This window comes from Coenobita brevimanus, chromosome 60 (assembly GCF_032717465.1).
Source record: "Coenobita brevimanus isolate Jiangsu-jjx chromosome 60, ASM3271746v2, whole genome shotgun sequence".
Classification (NCBI taxonomy): domain Eukaryota; kingdom Metazoa; phylum Arthropoda; class Malacostraca; order Decapoda; family Coenobitidae; genus Coenobita; species Coenobita brevimanus.
Genome location: NC_137013.1, coordinates 41,710,241 through 41,728,343, shown reverse-complemented (window position 1 = coordinate 41,728,343; position 18,103 = coordinate 41,710,241). Strand labels below are relative to the sequence as shown.

Sequence of the window (18,103 nt, the reverse complement as noted above, 5' to 3'; positions counted from 1 at the left end):
TACTGTACTTATTTCTGACACTGTGTTATTCTGTTCTTGAAATCGGTGACTCCCCTCTGCTCCAGCCTGCTTCAGGATGCCTCAGTCAGATGTACAAACAGACCAACCTGACAAAGTGTCTTCGGTTGAGGCCTTGTGGTTTCATGGATACACTTAAGAGATCCTGCTTTATGAGAGGCACGGTGTTTGTGCTACTGTCAACCTAGAACCAACCAACTTCTGTGGTCCTGGGCTATGTATCCCTTCAATGTGGTGATAGATTTTTTACTTTATTTTTGCTACCAAACAGATGGTTTGATATTGTTTAGGGGAGACCTATCACAGCAAAAGAGGTTAATGAAAGTCACATTTAACCCCTCCTGTTTTAAGTCTCTTGTAAGCTGAAAGAAACAGCCTGGAGAAATAAACGGCCTCAGAATGAAGGGGTTAATGTCGAACAAGATGGTTCACTCGGGTATCTAAAAACATAGAGAAATTTGGCAGACTTACACCAGCAGTCCTACCTCATCTCATAATGCAGGCTCGCTAGTACACTCCACTCACCTTAATACATAATGCCAGATAGGTCTACTGTATATACAGTATGTAAAGTTCATTTTCTTTTTACAACAGCTATACTGTACTTGAACTGTAAACACAAGGAAGTGGTATGATTACTGTCAATCAGAAAGATTATTACAGTACATAATGCGGAAGTCTAATTTTTTTTTCTATATTGTCATCAGTATCTTTTTCTTTTTTTAATAAGCACAGGTACAATACAACAGAAAATGCCAAAAATTAAAAGTAATGTACTGAATAGACGTACGATGTTCCATGAATTAAAGACCTTGCATAACATTAAATTAAAATACATATATTATGAAAAAATTCAGTGCTTAACACTGCACTGCTTTACTTTCATTGTGTGTATATATATATATATATATATATATATATATATATATATATATATATATATATATATATATATATATATTGCATCCTACAGTTTGCCTTACAGGAATTAAAATGTCTTGTATACTGATCATAAAACATACAGTATATCTAATTAAACCATCTGAGGATTTTTTTTTTTTTTTTCAGGCCTACTACTATGACTTTTTAATGAGGGGAGAGTAATTGCATAATTTCTATACTTAAACTTACCAATCTGTTTACATTTTTGGTTTTCAGTATTGGTTCATGACACAAACAACTGTACTATAATGGGGCCTCTAATATTTAACATATAATAGATACACTGCATTCCTAAATATCTTGTGCTATAAGTTCAACCACACCTACCATCCTACAACTGAATTCTGGTGCTTTTAACTTTTTTGGTGAATACCCCCTACCACAATTTAAACCCAAAATATCAACACTACTTTCCCTCCAGAGCAAGGGAGGAATTAAAAATACTTTATGTCTTTTTGTAATTATGACCTTCCATACACTGATATGCATGTAAAATTCTTTGGCATGGATCACGACTGTGCTAAAACCAGAAGAGTATGCTCTATTTGCACTCTTCCCACACACTGCCTCTAGAGTATTGTCAAAGCATTATATGAGCAAGTGTAGAACCATTAGTTCAATGATCTGTAATGAGCCACAGGTTTTCTTCCCATCATCAGTCAATCTAGTAAAGAAAAATCTAAAGAATATTCCATATCCTGGCAAGATGCACAAGCTAAGTAGTCACAACAAAATCAACTGAAGTCACAAATCATGCCTGTTTAAGGGTCTAGCTAACATGAGGCACAAAACACTCAACATGTAGGTAATAATGTAGCCTCAGCTCTTAGCATTAGATGCAACGCATTTGATACACAGGATAACGTTGCAACATAGATCAACATATAACACCATATGACCAATGTCCAACAATTACTACTAGGTAACCTGTACTTTTTTTTTTTTTTTTTTTGGATCTGGGAGATATTTTGTACACTAGCAGCAATGTACAGGGAGAATATTTCAAGATTAATATACTGAAATGCATGCCAATGGTGCTCTTGATTGCTATACCAAGTTGTATTTCATCACCTTGGCATTCTCACAGCTTTTTGAGATGGCACAGTACCACTTAGACAAGCTTAACAGAACTTGGGGCATTTCCTTTCTTGATGCTGATGGGCATGAAACCAAATAATCTTTTCCCATCCAGTACGACAGTATCAACCACACTCTGCTACAAATAAAATACTAGTCACTTCAGATGATATATATTAATTCTAACAATTTTCTCTTGTCCAGTTTTACAGTACCAGTATTTCCTCAACAAAGAAAAAATGGCAACAGTTAAATACAACCTTACCTTCACTGACATTAAAACTAAATCATAATTCAATAACTTCAAGTCAATCAAATATGAAATGTTGTCAACCTGATTTAACAACCCCTTCATATACTGAGCAATACAACCTGTAAGTATAAATTCACACAACTAAACAAGACTTGCATCATAATGAAAACCAGGGCAAGTAACTGAATCCCACCTTAATCATACAGAATGCCATAATTCTTTCTTACAAATGTGTTGCACTGCCATTTTGTCATTTTGTTCGTCTGTGACTAGGGTGTACCATTACGGGCAAGCTGTTAGCCAACAATCCCCTGCCAGCAATGTGTTCTGTCTTCTATATTTCTCATTCCTCCCGAGAGATCAGAGTATCCTTTCTTCAAATAATCCTGTTAAGAGTTTCATACTGATAAAACAAAAAATATTTCATTTAACACCAGCCATTACCACAACCAGCAGGGAAGTGTTGACGAACATTTTGTTGTTAGAGTGCATAAATCCTGACTAAAAAGAGCAAATAAACAAATAACTTTATATGGACACAAACCCACCAAACTAAGCTGATATACGATACACAAACTAGACAGAAAATTGCTGCACATTGACAAAAATGACCTGAACTTTAATGCACTGCCACCCCAGTTTGCAATAACAATGAACACTACTGATACTACCCTGTGATGTCTGAGTTATCATTACTATCCTGTACAGTGAGTTTACAATATACACATTAACAGTCTCCAGTGCTTCAATGTATTGGGTATTATGAGGGCTGAGATGGTAATATATGGCACACTTAGATACCAGAGTGAGTGGCTCTGAGCTGTGTAGCATTTGGAGGTAAAATATGGTATAATTGTTGGTTGGTTTCTGAATACATACACAAACAACCCTTGGATATAGACTAATGGACTCAAAACTGAGCTGAGGTGGGTGCTCAAGTACCTGAATGTAACTGAACACACATTCCTGGTCCTGCATTCTCGTGGGCTAGGGACACTCCCTACTGCCTCTTCCTTAGAGGTTTATTTTGCTTACAAAACTTTACTGTCCTCTTCTCCGCCATTTAAATTATTCCAATATCCCCATACTCAGAAGGAATATTGTACTGAACAATGTTAACAAGCCATATCCAAAAATACATTGGTAAGGAAGAGGTGCTGGGGATCCTGCTTAGCCCATGACAATATGGGCCCTACACTCATCTACAAGAAACTATATAATGATGTGGGAGAATATAAAAATTAACAAATACAATAAGTGTGGTTTTCACAGTTCTTTTTAACATTATATTCAGTTCTGTTCTATTACTCTGTACCTAATGGTCAAACCTATCATAATCTACCTTTCATAAACAAACCATTCAATTAATATCACCAAAACATCAACCAAGATGTTAAACTCATCTTGAACTGCTTCTTCCATAAACAATGTATTTACTCAGTCTAATCCCCAGCAATCTATTACAATGTTTCAGAAGTTATTCTCACTCATAAGTGCCTTGCAAACTCCACTCAGCTCACTGCCACACTTTCAATCTCTATTCCCTATTTTTCCCACCACCACCAGTACTTTTACTATATTTTAATCAAGGACAAAACACAACAGCAATGAATGAGACTGAGCAAGAGCAGGTATATTAAAAGAAAGGAAAGAACTGTATTAAGAAATTAGCTAATGTGAAAGCTCCAAACGAGACTAGGCATAACTCTTTACACTACCTACTATGACTCCACGCACACTCCACATCTCAAACCTATATCATCCATCCATCCATTGCCAGACGCCATGTATCCCAAACGGGGTGGTCAAGCGCTTAGAGTTAATTGTTTTACAGGGAGGGGCACTAATCCTCCACCAACCCCACCTACACAATTATATCTTTAGAGAGTCTCTCCTCACCTGAAATGTTCCTACCTTCACACAATTTGTTCCAAACTCCTTACATCATCAGTTCTTCATACTATCAACCTGAGCTAAAATATTACTATTTCCAGACCACCTTTCACTGATGAATCCTCAACTATCTGCATCCCTGCTTTTAATAATTCTCTGCTCATCACATATTTCTTCTCCCAAATCCCTCCCGTGTATCATCAGTTCTTCACAACTTCAATATACTTCCTCATGCTCTCAACTTGAACTAATATATAATCATTTCCTGGCCAATGTTCACCTATGAAGTCTCAATCAGTTTCATCTTTCTACTTTCAGTTCACTGCTCACCACCATCATCATGAATTATGAGGTGGATGAGGTTCTTTCCTGCAAACTCAACAAACTGGATTCCTTCATCCTCTTCTCCGTCCTCTGCACTTCGCTTTCGCAGTTCTGCAAAAGTAAATAGGAAATGAATTATCAGATAAAATAATGACGAGGAAACTGACTATGAAGATAAAAGGGGTAAAAACCTATTAAGATTAGGATCACAATTTTGAAAGTCTCAATTCTGCTTGTTCGTTTACAAAGGTTCCAACATGCTTGCGTGCATCGACATTGGTCACCTAATGGCTGCTCTCCACACTGCTTGATCTCAACCAGCCTCTCTGTTAAGTCCCTTAACCTAGAGGTCTCACCATGACTTCATCCTTGGTCTTCTTTGGTCTCTCTCTCACAACTTTACCCTCAACTTTCATACACACAATGAAAAATACTATATGCATAAAATTTCAGAACTATACTGAAGGGAATTTTCTAACCAGAGTGTCTATAGACTTCATTACTCCCAACATTAAGGGGGGGGGGGGCCCTCCTGAGCTAAATGTAACACTCTGGCATTACATGGGACAAAATGAAAAAAGCATCCTATGGGTGAATGTGCAATAGTCCTTTTATGACATATTTAAAACTTATGAAAGCAATACAAAGCAGCAGTTCTTGAGTAGGAAATGGTCACTTTGGGTTGAGCTGATGAATCATTTACTGCAGCAAGTTAGGTGGTACCCATATACAGTAGCCAACAAACGGACACCTGATGGTCTACTTGGTTATAGCACTAACTAGATATGGTCCATAAGAGGTTATACCCAAATGGTCACTGGGGTTTACTGTTCATACAATGCCACTCAGGGAAGAGCATCTAGGCACTCTTGCCTTAACTCCTTGAGTTCCAGTGACACCTTTTATAATTTACTCTTCCTGGTTCTACACAATTATTATGGAAAGGCCTGTCATATTCAAGAGGTTTATTAAAGCCATATCTCACCCCTGCAGTCCAAAATATTTATCTTAAGATGAATAAAAGTAAAAAAATGGCAAACAAACACACACACACACACACACACACACAAACATACGATATATATATATATATATATATATCCTCTGTGCTCAGTAGGTTAATTTTCTAGACAAAGTAACCAAGTCCAGGACCCCTAAACTCTCAACTGGGCATAAACAGGTGAAACAAGGGTATAAATGCTGACTGGTAACTTTTCACAACGGAAAAGAAACAGCATCTGAAAAAAAAGAGAAACAGCATATGAAAAAAGAATAATGAAGGAAGAGAGCTGGATGTAGGCTGGGAATAGCCGGAAAGACACTCTCAACCAGGATGTTATGACTTCCTCCAACTGACATCACAGAAAGACAAGATATGATATAAATACAGGTGAATATACAAAGTCTACAAAGCCATTATAGTCATCATCATTAACCAATATGACTTCAACTGCTAGGAGCTCAACAAAATTATCTGATGTTAGTCTAAATAAAATTCATTTAGTGTACCAAAAAAAAAAAAAAAAAAAAAAAAAAAAAAATGGTGTGTGTGTGTGTGTGTGTGTGTGTGTGTGTGTTGCTCAAGACAGTTTTGGAAGCCTCTTACTGCCAGAATTTCTCTCAGCTAAATACATCCTTCTAGCATTAGCCAGAATATATACCAAACTGCACCAACTGCAGTGACAAAGTTAAGCTTTCAGTTTATAGAAAACTTCAGTCATACCATGACCAACCCAAATATGGATGATCCTTAAATAAACGCATGGAGTCATCTGAGTTTACAATACTGTATTATGCCCTTGATAAGATGCTGAAGAAGGACATAATTCACACAATTTTCTTTACCGGTGGGGGGGGGGGTACTTTTCACACTGCAGGCTTTAGAAATAGCTTTCATTAACCCCTTCACTACTACAGGTCCTCTCTAAACTGAGTAAAATACAATAAAAATATCATAGTGAAGCAGCTGGCACTAGTTCACTGATATGAAGAAATAATTATATGATATAGTAAATGGTTAGTGTACGGATAAATGTCTGTCTGTCTATCTACTGCCAGACGCCTTAAATCTCACAAGGGGTGGCCACAAACAAATCGCCACCATGGCACCCTGCCCCCTTCAATTTTACTGTCCTGCTCCCAACTCACACCCTGCTCTCTCATACACCTCTCCACTCCATCCCTCCATCTCATCCTTGGCCTCCCCATTCCTCCCCCCCCCTCCACCTCACTCACATACCCTCTCCTCGTCAGTTTCTCACTCTCCATCCTCTCCATATGGCCAAACCACCTCAATGTATTTCTCCTAATGCTTTCTATCACAACCGCATCCACACCACAACGCTCCTTCATTTCCTCATTTGTCAGTCTGTCTCTCCTTGTGACTCCACATGCTCCGCTCAATTAACTCATTTCCACTGCTCTCATTTTTGAGCCAACAAGTTCCAAGGTTCACTTCCATATGTCTGAGTTGGTATCACCACACTGTCATCCAGCAACTTTTTTACATCCATGCTCACTTCCCTATTTCTTATCACTGCTTTAAAAGAGCCAGCAATCTTTTTTCCTTGCTGTACCCTTTCAAGCACTTCACCCTCTAAACTTCCACCCTTACTCATCACACTACCTGAGTACTTAAATGCAATCACATTTTCCATACATTCAATGATTTCATATCTCTCAAATACCATAACTTTACTCTTCCCTACATTCACCTTTAGATTCCGTTTCTAATACACTCTTCCAAACTCAATCACCAAGTCTTCACTTAACAACCCAGTATCATCTGCCAACAACAGTACAGGGAGTTTCCAAACACTTCCCTCTCTCATTACAGCCACTCCAACATCCACTGCCCCACCTAGTATCTGTTTTATAACCCCATCCAAATACAGACTGAACTTAATAACACAGTATCATCTGCAAACAACAGTACAGGGAGTTTCCAAACACTGCTCTCTCTCATTACAGACACTCCAAAATCCATAGCCCTAACTTGTACTGTATCTCTTTTATAACCTCATCCATATACAGACTGAACAACCATGGAGACATGACACACCTCTGCTTCAATATAACCTTCATACAGAAAAATTCACTCAGTTCACTGTCCACACGCACTGCAGCCTTAGCATCCTCATACATACTCTTCACGGCATTCAGCAACTTCCCATATACTCCTTATGTTGTTAATACTCTCCACATTCCTTGTCTATACACCTTGTCTTATGTCATAAATGTAGGATGTAAATATTTTCATATTAATTTTAAAATAAACATGACATTATTCAAGTGACCCCTACTTGTTGCTCGTGGCCCCAGATTCATCTGAACTTGAACTAAGTGAAACACAGGAAACTGGCCGTTTCCTGCAGATAACCCAATTCTTACAGACATAACTTTTTCTCGTTACCACCAAACATGTTAAATGAATTTAAACTAGAACTTAAAGTGAAGGAATTATTATTAATTAAAAAAAAAAAAAAAAAAAAAAAAATCCATTGTCCTTCTCACTCAATGCAGTATTTTGCATTTTAAGTACCAAATGATATCACTATACGAAGCTTATGGAAAAGTTCTCAAAGTGAAAGAGTTAACAAAAACATACATAATGATTTAACCCTCTTCACCATTGTTATCTTTTCTACTAAATTCCTGCTCCCTCCACATAAGTTTATCCAACTTAGGGATCTCACAATGAAGGAGTAAAGAGAGCACATGTTAATCCTAACACTATGGAAGATATCAGCAACAATAATATTTAAAATTCTTCTTCACAGTGAATTAGTTAATGTGATGACAGTGTGGATAAAATAATAATATGCTTGACAAATCTTCTAGGTAATCCTGGATCTGTTTATTTAGAGCTGATGCTGAACCAACCAACTCAGAAGATATACAGTATAGGACACCGAGGGTAGAAATCAAATAGTGCAGTCATCATCATCATCATCTTCCAATCTTTTACTGACTCATCAGAAGCAATGGGGCCTAGAGCTACTTAACCCCTTAACCGCGGGGCGTCACTTTCGTGACGCTTGGGAGCAAGGGATCATACCGCGGGGCGTCACTTTTGCGATTCTGTGTTATTTTGAATTCACCCGGGCTTTCAAGTGGTAGCTTGTATCATCTATCAGTACTGCCAATGTCCAACACTAGTCAGCACTCCTAATCTCATCTGTACTCCCATCCATTGTTGACAATTTAGCCATTTCTCCCCGTTCTTGACTCCCCTCCCTACCTTCCCTCCATTACCCTCTCCTCTCGCCTGCCCGGCCGTGCTATGCTAAGTAAATCTTCCCTGGAATTTTCCACTGATTTCATCCATTGAAATAAGCCCTATGCCCTATTCTTATACCAAATAATATATACCAAAAAGAAATAAGGTGAGATTGCCATACACCTGGAATTGGCTAATTATCACCTGACAACACCTCACGTGCACTCGTTCGCTAATTTTCGCTGTTTATTTCCCCTTGAAATATGCCGTATAATCTATTCTCGTACTAAAAATATATATAAGGAGGGAAAGGAGAAGCCTAAGTGATATTTACATTCACCTGGAACTACCTAATTTATAATGTATTGTCTAGATTTCCTGCCAATCATTTCACTGCTATATATTAGCAGCTGTCAAGAGGCTGACGTTGGCAGTAATGCATTTCCCTAGGTAGGCCACCCCGGCCCACCCCTATCAGTTCACTGTCATCTCCCAAGGTGAAGGTACGTCTGTTTGCTCTTGCTAACTTCCGCCGCTTTTTACCCCCATGCAAAGGGCCCTGTGACCTTTACCCCCTACTAAACCTCGTGTGGAAAGAGGTAAAGGGCTGACAATTGAAAGAGAGTGACTACGATCTTTCTGTTGAGTAAAACAGGGCAAGTGGAATTGTAAATAATGTGTAAACAGCAAGTGAAAGCAATGAATGTAAATATAAGTGAACAGTGGAAAATAGTTTTATAAGTTACTTCAAGTGACAGTGCATAACAGTGTAAATAAAATAGAAACGGAAATAATGTAAATAAAATAGTGAACGTAAATATAAATGTAAATGAGTAGTATTATAAGAATACAAGTATATATACTAGGAGTAATGAAAGTGAAAGTTTCATTCTAGCATGTATGAATACTATGAGTTATGAGAGTGAAGGTGAAAGTGACAGTCACTCTCAATGCTAGTACAGTAATCACTCTAATATCCGGACGCCCAATATCCGAACATCCCCACTAACCGAACCTTATCGTCCTGGGATCAAACATTCCCAAAATGGTCCGAAAATCCAAAAAAATTGGAAAAAAAATCGATTTTTTGCCGTCCGTAATTTGAACTTGCCGCGCGCCGCATGAGAGCATTGTTTTGGTTCGTCATTCCTCCGACGTCCGATAGAGCGCCGCTGCATCCTCCCCACTTCCCGCCTGTCTCTCACCGCGACAAGACCTACGCTCTTCGCCATGGCTGCCCACGTGCTCGCTTTTGTGGTGGTGCCGTACTTGCTGCAAGGCCTCCTGCTGCTCTCTGCCCTACTCTTAGTGTGTGTGATGATGGCCCCGCCTCCTGAGAAAAGGAAGAGAGTGGTGTTGACTCTGGAGAAGAAACGGGAGATATTGGAGAAGGTTGATGCGGGTTGGTCTTCCTCTCGCATTCTCCGCGAGTTCAACCTGGCCCGGTCGACTTTGTTTGATATCAAGCGTTCCCGAGACAAGCTCATGCAGTACACGGCTGACTTCTCGTCGAGAAGCAAACGCAACGTGGAGAGGAAGGTTATGTTTACCCCCAAGTATGCAGAGATCGACCGCTCCACGTTGATTTGGTATCAACAGCAACGTGCAGCTGGTGTGATGGTACGTGGAACGGAGCTGAAGGCTACTGCTGAGAAGTTTGCAAGGCTTCACGACGCCCTAGACTTCAAGGCATCCGAGGGTTGGCTCTTCGCGTTCAAGTTGCGACATGGCCTTACTAACCGTAAAGCACATGGCGAAGCATTGGACGCTAACGAGGATGGAGTGGACGAGTTTCGGCACAAGGTGAAAGGCTTGATCGACAGGGAGGGCCTCACTCTCGGTCAAGTCTGTAACGCTGACGAAACTGGCCTATTCTATCGCTCGGTGCCAACGAACACTCTCGCCGATGAGACGGAGAAGCGTGTACCTGGCCGCAAGCTTTCTAAGGAACGGATATCTGCTTTGTGTTGTGCCAATGCTAACGGCATGCACCGGCTTAAGCCCGTTATTGTTAGCCGTGCAAAGCAGCCTCGGTGCCTTCGTGGGGTGATGGATGTCCTTCCTGTCGTATGGTACCATTCTTTGAAAGCATGGTTCACAGCTGTGATTTTCAAAGACTTGTTTCACCATCACTTCGTCAAGGAGGTCATACATTACCAGACGAAGACACTGGGAATTCCTCGCGACCAGGTAAAGGCTCTCCTTCTCCTCGACAATGCACCTGCCCACCCGTGCGACAAGGACTTGGTTGCTGAGAATGGCCGTATTAGGTGCATGTTTCTGCCACCTAATACGACTGCTCTCATTCAACCAATGGACCAAGGAGTGATCGTGGCAACAAAGCGCCTGTACCGTCGGAAGTTCCTGGACGAGGTGATGGTGGTTCTCGAGGACGAGGACGAGCGCAGGGAAGGACGTGACACTCGAGGCAAGCGGACTTTGGAAAACCTTCGCCGCTACAACATCAAGTCTGCGCTGTACAACTGGGCTAGTGCATGGAAGGAAGTCCCTGTGAAAACTCTTGAAAATGGTTGGTCTCGTCTGCTTCTCGGAACAGATGTGGAGTACGATTTCCTAGGGTTTGACGTGGATGACTTCCATGCACGGCTGCGCTGCGCACGGCGACGATGTTGATGTGGACGATGTTCGTGAGTGGTTGGACGACGACGAGGCGATCCTGGGTATCAGACGTTGTCTGATATCGAGATCGCGTCTTCGGTTGCTGGTGTCAGTCCCGAACTTGAAGATTCCGACGACGAAGGCGATGATGATGCAGACTCCGCCCAGCAGGACACTACTCCAGCCATCCCCAAGCTGAGCGCACTCCGGAACATCTAGAGTTTGTCCTAGACTACCTGGAACACCCGGACTGCGACAGGGAGATGGGGCCCTTGGGACTCGTGGGAGGAAGGTGCGTGCTTTCCGGCAGCGCATCATCAATCGCCAGAATCGTCGGTCCTTGCGTCAGTCAACGATTGACAGTTTTTTCAGGCCCGTGACCCCTGCTGTGCCAAGCCCTGGTTCCACTCCGTTGCCTCCCCAAGACAGGCCCTCATGCTCCGAGCCACAGCCCAGCACAACAGCTACAGTGGAGTCACCCCTCGACGTCAGTTTGCGGCTGTCTTCAGAGTCTTCTGTAGTCGGTACGCCATCACCACTACCCACCGATGCACCCCTTGGACGCCTGCCAGTGATACTCTCGGGCTCTGACAGTGAATAAACAGCAAGAACTTCTCCACTAGACCACACGGGAATTTTGAGTGTCGTGCAGTGAGAAAACGGTGTGTTGTGTTAAGGTTTTCAAGTTGGGATAAAAGACTAATTAGATAAGAAATTTAACGTAACTAACCTTCTTTGTTTGGGCTTTGGAAACTTAAAAAACTTGGGAAAAGTTAATGTGCAACACTTAAATTTAATGGAACATTATTTGGACTAAAGTGAACACTGTGAAAAGAACGGACTTCTGTGTGTTAGTGACTAAGTTCAGTGCAAGACTTCAGGAAGAGTGTAGTGCAAGTGCTTCAGGAAATCGTTCTTACTGTCAGAGTCCGAGAGGAGGCGGTTATTCATCGAGGTGGCCAGGGACTTGCTGTAAGTAGCCAAAATGTTTCATGTTGTACTATTTTCCATACTATATTTACCAGAATGTTTCATATTGTATTTTTTCCCATACTATACTTACCAGAAAGTGTCATACTGTACTTCTTTCCATACTAAACTTACCTCATGCATGTGCAGTAGGAATGTGTTTTTCAGAGTTCGGTTAGGTTCGGTTAGGTTAGGTTCGGTTAGAGTCCATAAGTACCAGAATGTTTATTAATGTATGAACATACTTCTAAACCCACATTTTACGTGTCTATTGCATTTATTTCAGTCATTTATGTGCCTTATTGGTGTGATTTGGGTGTTAAATAGGTGCTATGCATGTCCGGAGGGAGTTGTATAGGTGTTTCTCTGTGTTAGGGTCCGTAAGTACAAGTCCATAAGCTAGGGCCCAATATCCGGACAAAACCAATATCCGAACCTACCGATGGCTCTATTGATCCGGATATTGGAGTGATTACTGTATACAGGACGAGAAAGTGAATGCTACGTATTTTACTGAAAGAAACTGAATGCCTAAAGTGACAATAAACTACTATTACTGAAGGAAACCTATGGATAAAGACTGTAGATATATATAAGTGTTATATCGTAATAGAAATATAAACGGTGAGTGTTTTTATGAATAATAAATGACAACACCAGCGGCGAACTAGAGCAAGTGGGAAGGTCATACACCCTCGTAATTTTCATTGCTTTCACAGTGTTTTTTTTTTTTTGGAATATGGATTCCACACTATTTGAGAATCATAGAATAGTGTTTCTAGTGATAATATCAGGCTGTGGTAATCATATTACGGGTTGTCGGGAAGTGTAAAGTGGAGACTTCGTTACCCAACTTCAGAGGTCTCCACAAGTCCTACGGTACTCAACAAAGGCTCAACAAACATTCCAGGAGAAAGCTGAAGGTATGTGCCTTAAGCATATGTTATTTTAATATTCTAGGACTAATAACTGAATTTTGGCAAATATTTTTAGAGAGTCTGTCGGAGCACAAATATGCCTGCGGGTGCCGCAAGAAAAAGCAAATCAAGCCCGCAGTTAAAGGATTAAGGAAAACATATGGTGCTTTTAGTGCGGTGATGTGGTGGAGCTTGAGAGGGATGCCTTAGTGCAATGGAAACAAGTTATAAGAATATCCCTTAACTCCATCACTATTCCCTGAAAGAAGGATGGTGGGCTGTGGGGGAGGGGCTGCTTCAACCTGCAGTTCAACAGGCTCACATCATATAAGCCCCAGGCCACAATGCCAACAGATATGGTGACAGGGAGAGATTGTAACTGAGAAGCAGATAAGAATGAAGATGGAAGACATAGGGAAACCAGACACAGCTCAGGAAATGACATCATGAAAGAATTATGAGCAATGAAAAGAGCAAAATGGACTCCATATATATTTTTATAATGCTTTCTGGTATTCTCTCTTTAACCCATAATCAGTGAGACATGCATTAATGATCACATACACAGTCTACATGCTGGTGAATACTCTGGTTTCTATACCTCGGACAAATACAATAATTTGGCATTAGCTGAAATAGAACACCGTACTACAGTTGTCCCATCCACAAAAGAGTTAATCGTACCAGTGCAGTATTAACACTCAGCTCCTATACTCTCAAATGCAGTGAGTCATCTGGCAGAAGCTAACTGGAACACAATTCGAGACGAGAAGCAACCGTGAGAGGGTTAAGTAAAGATGTAAAGAAAAATGAAGAGTGGTGAGAGGAAACAAGGATGAATGGGGAGAGAGACAATTCTTACCATGAACATGTACACTACGCAGCCTGAAGGTGGGGTACGAGGAGCAGTACTGGGTGATGTACACTCCCAGGGGTCGGAAATCCTCTACAGGTGGGTACACCACACGGGTCGACTCACGCACCACACGTGTGTCAACGTTGTAGTAACCTGTGATGGGAGGAGTTATGTCAAAATAAAACCTGGATTGTTTCTGTCATCAGCATCCTGAGGTACAGTAGGGCAGGGAAACAAGGAATGATTAATACTATATAGAAATGAGAGAACTATCTACAACACTGACACAGACCAATGAAATGGATTACATCATTAATACCTCACTCAAATTCCCAAACTCCTGGTTCTACCTCACAAGCCAAACCATCTTCATATATTAATGATACTGTAAAATCAATATACAGTAAGCTCCCACACTGCGCGAGTGGATGGGCAGTCCTGGTCCTTGCTTACTGTGAAGTCAAGCACTGTGAACACATAATCTTATGGGAAAAATTACATATGGGTGGTACCCCCTCATACCTTGACATTTTTTGACCCAAAGACATAATAAAGGGAAAAATTTTCAGACATATACTACAGATATAGCTACAATAACAAAAATTGGTCAATCACCTGAACAACAGTAGACAACAGGTCTGATGGACTTAAATAACAAGGGTTCCAAGGCGTGGCAACACTTACAGTGCCGCACCCCCCACCGCACCAACACTTCCATCCTCAGACTCCTCCTGAGCGCCTTCTCCACGAGCCTCTAACTCTGTCACTTCAGCCAAAAACCCCTCGAAGTCCAATGTTGACACAACTGACATTGTATCCTCTTCATCCTCTACAGGAACAGGATCTGACAATGTAGCTGGTCCCCCACTTTCACTTTCCTGAGGCCGTCATGTGTAACTTGCTATGAGCGTCTGCCTCCACCTGTTAATTTCTTGCCTGTGCCTGTCTATGTAGAAATGGAAGGCTTTGTCGATACTAATGAGAACCTCCTCCATTCTTCGTTGGCTGATTTCGTGTTCCTTCATTTCTTCTTTGAGCTTATCCATAGCAGCAAGGATCTTGCTTATCCTTGACATAGACAGTTCTGTGCTGCTCTCCATCACACTAGAATGTCCAGGAATTTCTGTGCATCTACATCACAACTGACGTCACAATGGAAGTGTTGTGTGGGGATGCGGGTCGCGTACTCAGGGAAAATGGCGTTTTAGTGCCACTCCTTGCCTTTGCCTCATGTATTGTGGGCTAAATTCACCCAATCAAGGATTTTTGGTTATTATTTTTGGCCCCTCGCGTATTATGTGATTCGCGCACTCTGAGCTCGCGCACTAGGGGAGCTGTCTGTACACTCACTGTACTATGTCATTTTACTATTAAGCTATGACCAAATTCTAATTCTATATGTTACTAAAATTTGTATTTAACCTGCTGATAAAAACTACCAGAATTTTCACATAAAACTGCTTATAATTACATACCCATCCACATCTTCTTGATGAGATCAAAGAGGGTTCGTGGGGGATAGATGTGGGTTCGGTTGAGAGGCATCACATAGCAGCGCCGGGAGCTCAGGTCAATGATGCCAGTCTTGTTCTGTCGGGTTAACACCATTAATATTATCAGTATGAAGCAACAAATTAACCCAATAAGGATGACTGAAAATTTTATCCAAAAGTGTGGTAGGTGGGGGTGCTCACCATCCACTCACTTGATGTAGTGCTGCTCTTGGGTGTCTGCCCTTTCCTCTCCCATCCATCCTATTCTGTCTTTCTTTCCTTCATTCTTTCCTCTTTCTTCTGCCTGAGGGTGACTTTACATTCCCTCTTGTGTCTTTCTTTCCTTCATTCTTTCCTCTTCCTTCTGCCTGTGGGTGACTCTACACTGAGTGACAAGCCAAATGGTTTCCTGTACATCAGGAAACCATTTACTACACTGGGTGGTAACCATATAACCAAATTTTGGCTCCTGGTGGTTTAGCGGGTAATAAAGGTGCTCCAATCGGATTGAGCCGGTGAAGGTTTATCTCCAAGGGATGGTTGGGGTTTATTGCTCATGTAATGCCACTCAGGGATGAGTGAGGCTGGTCACTCTCATCTTAAATGCTAGGACCAACTTTCCTAGCCCCGGGCTCCTATGCTCCTCATGGGGCAATGTAAGATTAGATGATGGATGGATGGATGGTTATTTATCACTACCTGAATAACAAAAGAAAGTTCTGTGCAAGTCAGCCTGGAAAGCTTCGTTAACTTGATTTCAGGAAAACAAAGGAAATTTTTGTTATCTTGATTACAGGAAAACAAGAGGGAACTCTTTAACAATATTACAGGAAAACAGGAACAAAATCTTTGTTATCTTCATAACAGTAAAAACGAAAAATGGCACTGCTGAACCATTTCTGTGGCATCTCACTGGACAAAATGATAGTATTTACAGGGCGAGGTTGGTTTCATTCATCCCTCTCGCCTCATACCGTACTACCATACAAGATTAATGTCCCCTAAAGCTCTGCATTTGCCACTCCTTTCTTATATAGTTTTTTTTACTTTAAGTGTTAGGGACATAAACAGTACAGGGTCCTCATGTTAACTGTAATCCTGACCCCACTGCTGACCAATGGATAATGTGAGGGAGAGTGGATGGACTAGCTGCATGAAAACCAAGACAACAATACAGTAATATGGCATCATCAGGATAAAGGTAATCCTCATTATAAACTGCCTTATTTGACCTGTTTTTGCTGTTTTTATTATATTCATTCATTCATTATTCAATAGTGTTGCCCCATGAGGAGCATAGGAACTAGGGGCTAGGCACGTTGGTCCTGACATTTAAGATGAGAGTGACCAGCCCAACTCATCCCTGAGTAGCATTACGTGAGCAGTAAACCCCAACCACTCCTTGCATATAAACCTACCCACGCTCAATCTGACTGGAGTGCTTTAATTACCCACTAAACCACCGGGTGCCATAATTTGGTTATATGGTTGCCACCCAGCATAGTAAATGGTTTCCTGGTGTACAAGAAACCATTTGGCTCGTCACTCTGTGTAGAGTCATCCATAGACAAAAAGAAAAGGAAAGAATGAAGGAAACAACAACATAAGAGGATGGAAGAAAGGAAGAAAAGAGGAAAAGGCAGCCACCTGGGAGCAGCACTACATCATGTGAGTGGATGGTGAATGCCTCCTCTACCACAATATTTTTATTAAGTCTCTAGAAAATCAAAAAAAGAATTACCTACTGGGTCGAAGTTCCACTCCTGCCTCTTAAGCTGATTTACCAGTTTCCCCAAATTTGCAGTCACAGTTACTATATTGTATATGCAAAAAAACTGATAATTTAGAACTCATACTTTATTTATAATGATGTCTGTGCTGATGGCATCAAGATACATCAAATTAAAAACTAAATAAGGAAGGGAAACTTGTGAGTATCCCCTCGCAACTTCAAATACACAGCTCCTGTACAATGGTGGTAAAATGTTCATGACTCAACAATACACTAAATTCTTGGTATAAGCCACCCTTTATGCTTTTTGTTGCTATGAAGTCCACATAAAACTGCAGAAAAATTAGCCCATTAAAGTTCCACAGATAACTACAGTATAAAGGTGATTTGTCTGTTTCCCCAATTCTGTTTCAGGCATATAAAAACTGTTGTGATAAGAAGTTCTGAACACATCCTAACTTAACATGAGGACTACCTGAACATACCACAGCTACTATTTTTTTTTTTTTTTTTTTTTTAACATGGTCTTATTTTGCTTATTCCTACTACCATCATATTACAGCATTTTATGTTTGAAAGATTGCCCAGGTATCTAACCCCTCCAATTCAAAAATTCTCTGGGTGAATAAAAGTCTGTACGCAGCAGGAATTAAATAGAAAATAAATCTTCTTCCAACTGAAGGAATTTTGTTAGACCTCTTAAACTGACGTGCACAGCTTTATACGTAGATAACAATGCACAAATGGAGTAAACAATAAACCATAAATGAAAACCTGCTACTCTGCTCATC

At 40.8% G+C, this 18,103-nt stretch overlaps 1 protein-coding gene across 1 annotated transcript in view; it reads right to left on the bottom strand.

The window, feature by feature from the left end:
* Window positions 1-957: 957 nt before the first annotated feature.
* The window catches only part of LOC145403050 (integral membrane protein 2C), a 48,483-nt gene continuing 31,337 nt past the window's right edge, over window positions 958-18,103 (bottom strand). Inside the window, exons 5-7 of the mRNA XM_080274895.1 lie at window positions 15,563-15,677; window positions 14,094-14,240; window positions 958-4,618 (exon numbers count right to left, since the gene is read on the bottom strand). Coding sequence (XP_080131021.1) covers window positions 4,503-4,618; window positions 14,094-14,240; window positions 15,563-15,677 — 378 coding nt within the window. The 3' untranslated portion in view covers window positions 958-4,502. The remainder of the gene's footprint in view (window positions 4,619-14,093; window positions 14,241-15,562; window positions 15,678-18,103) is intronic.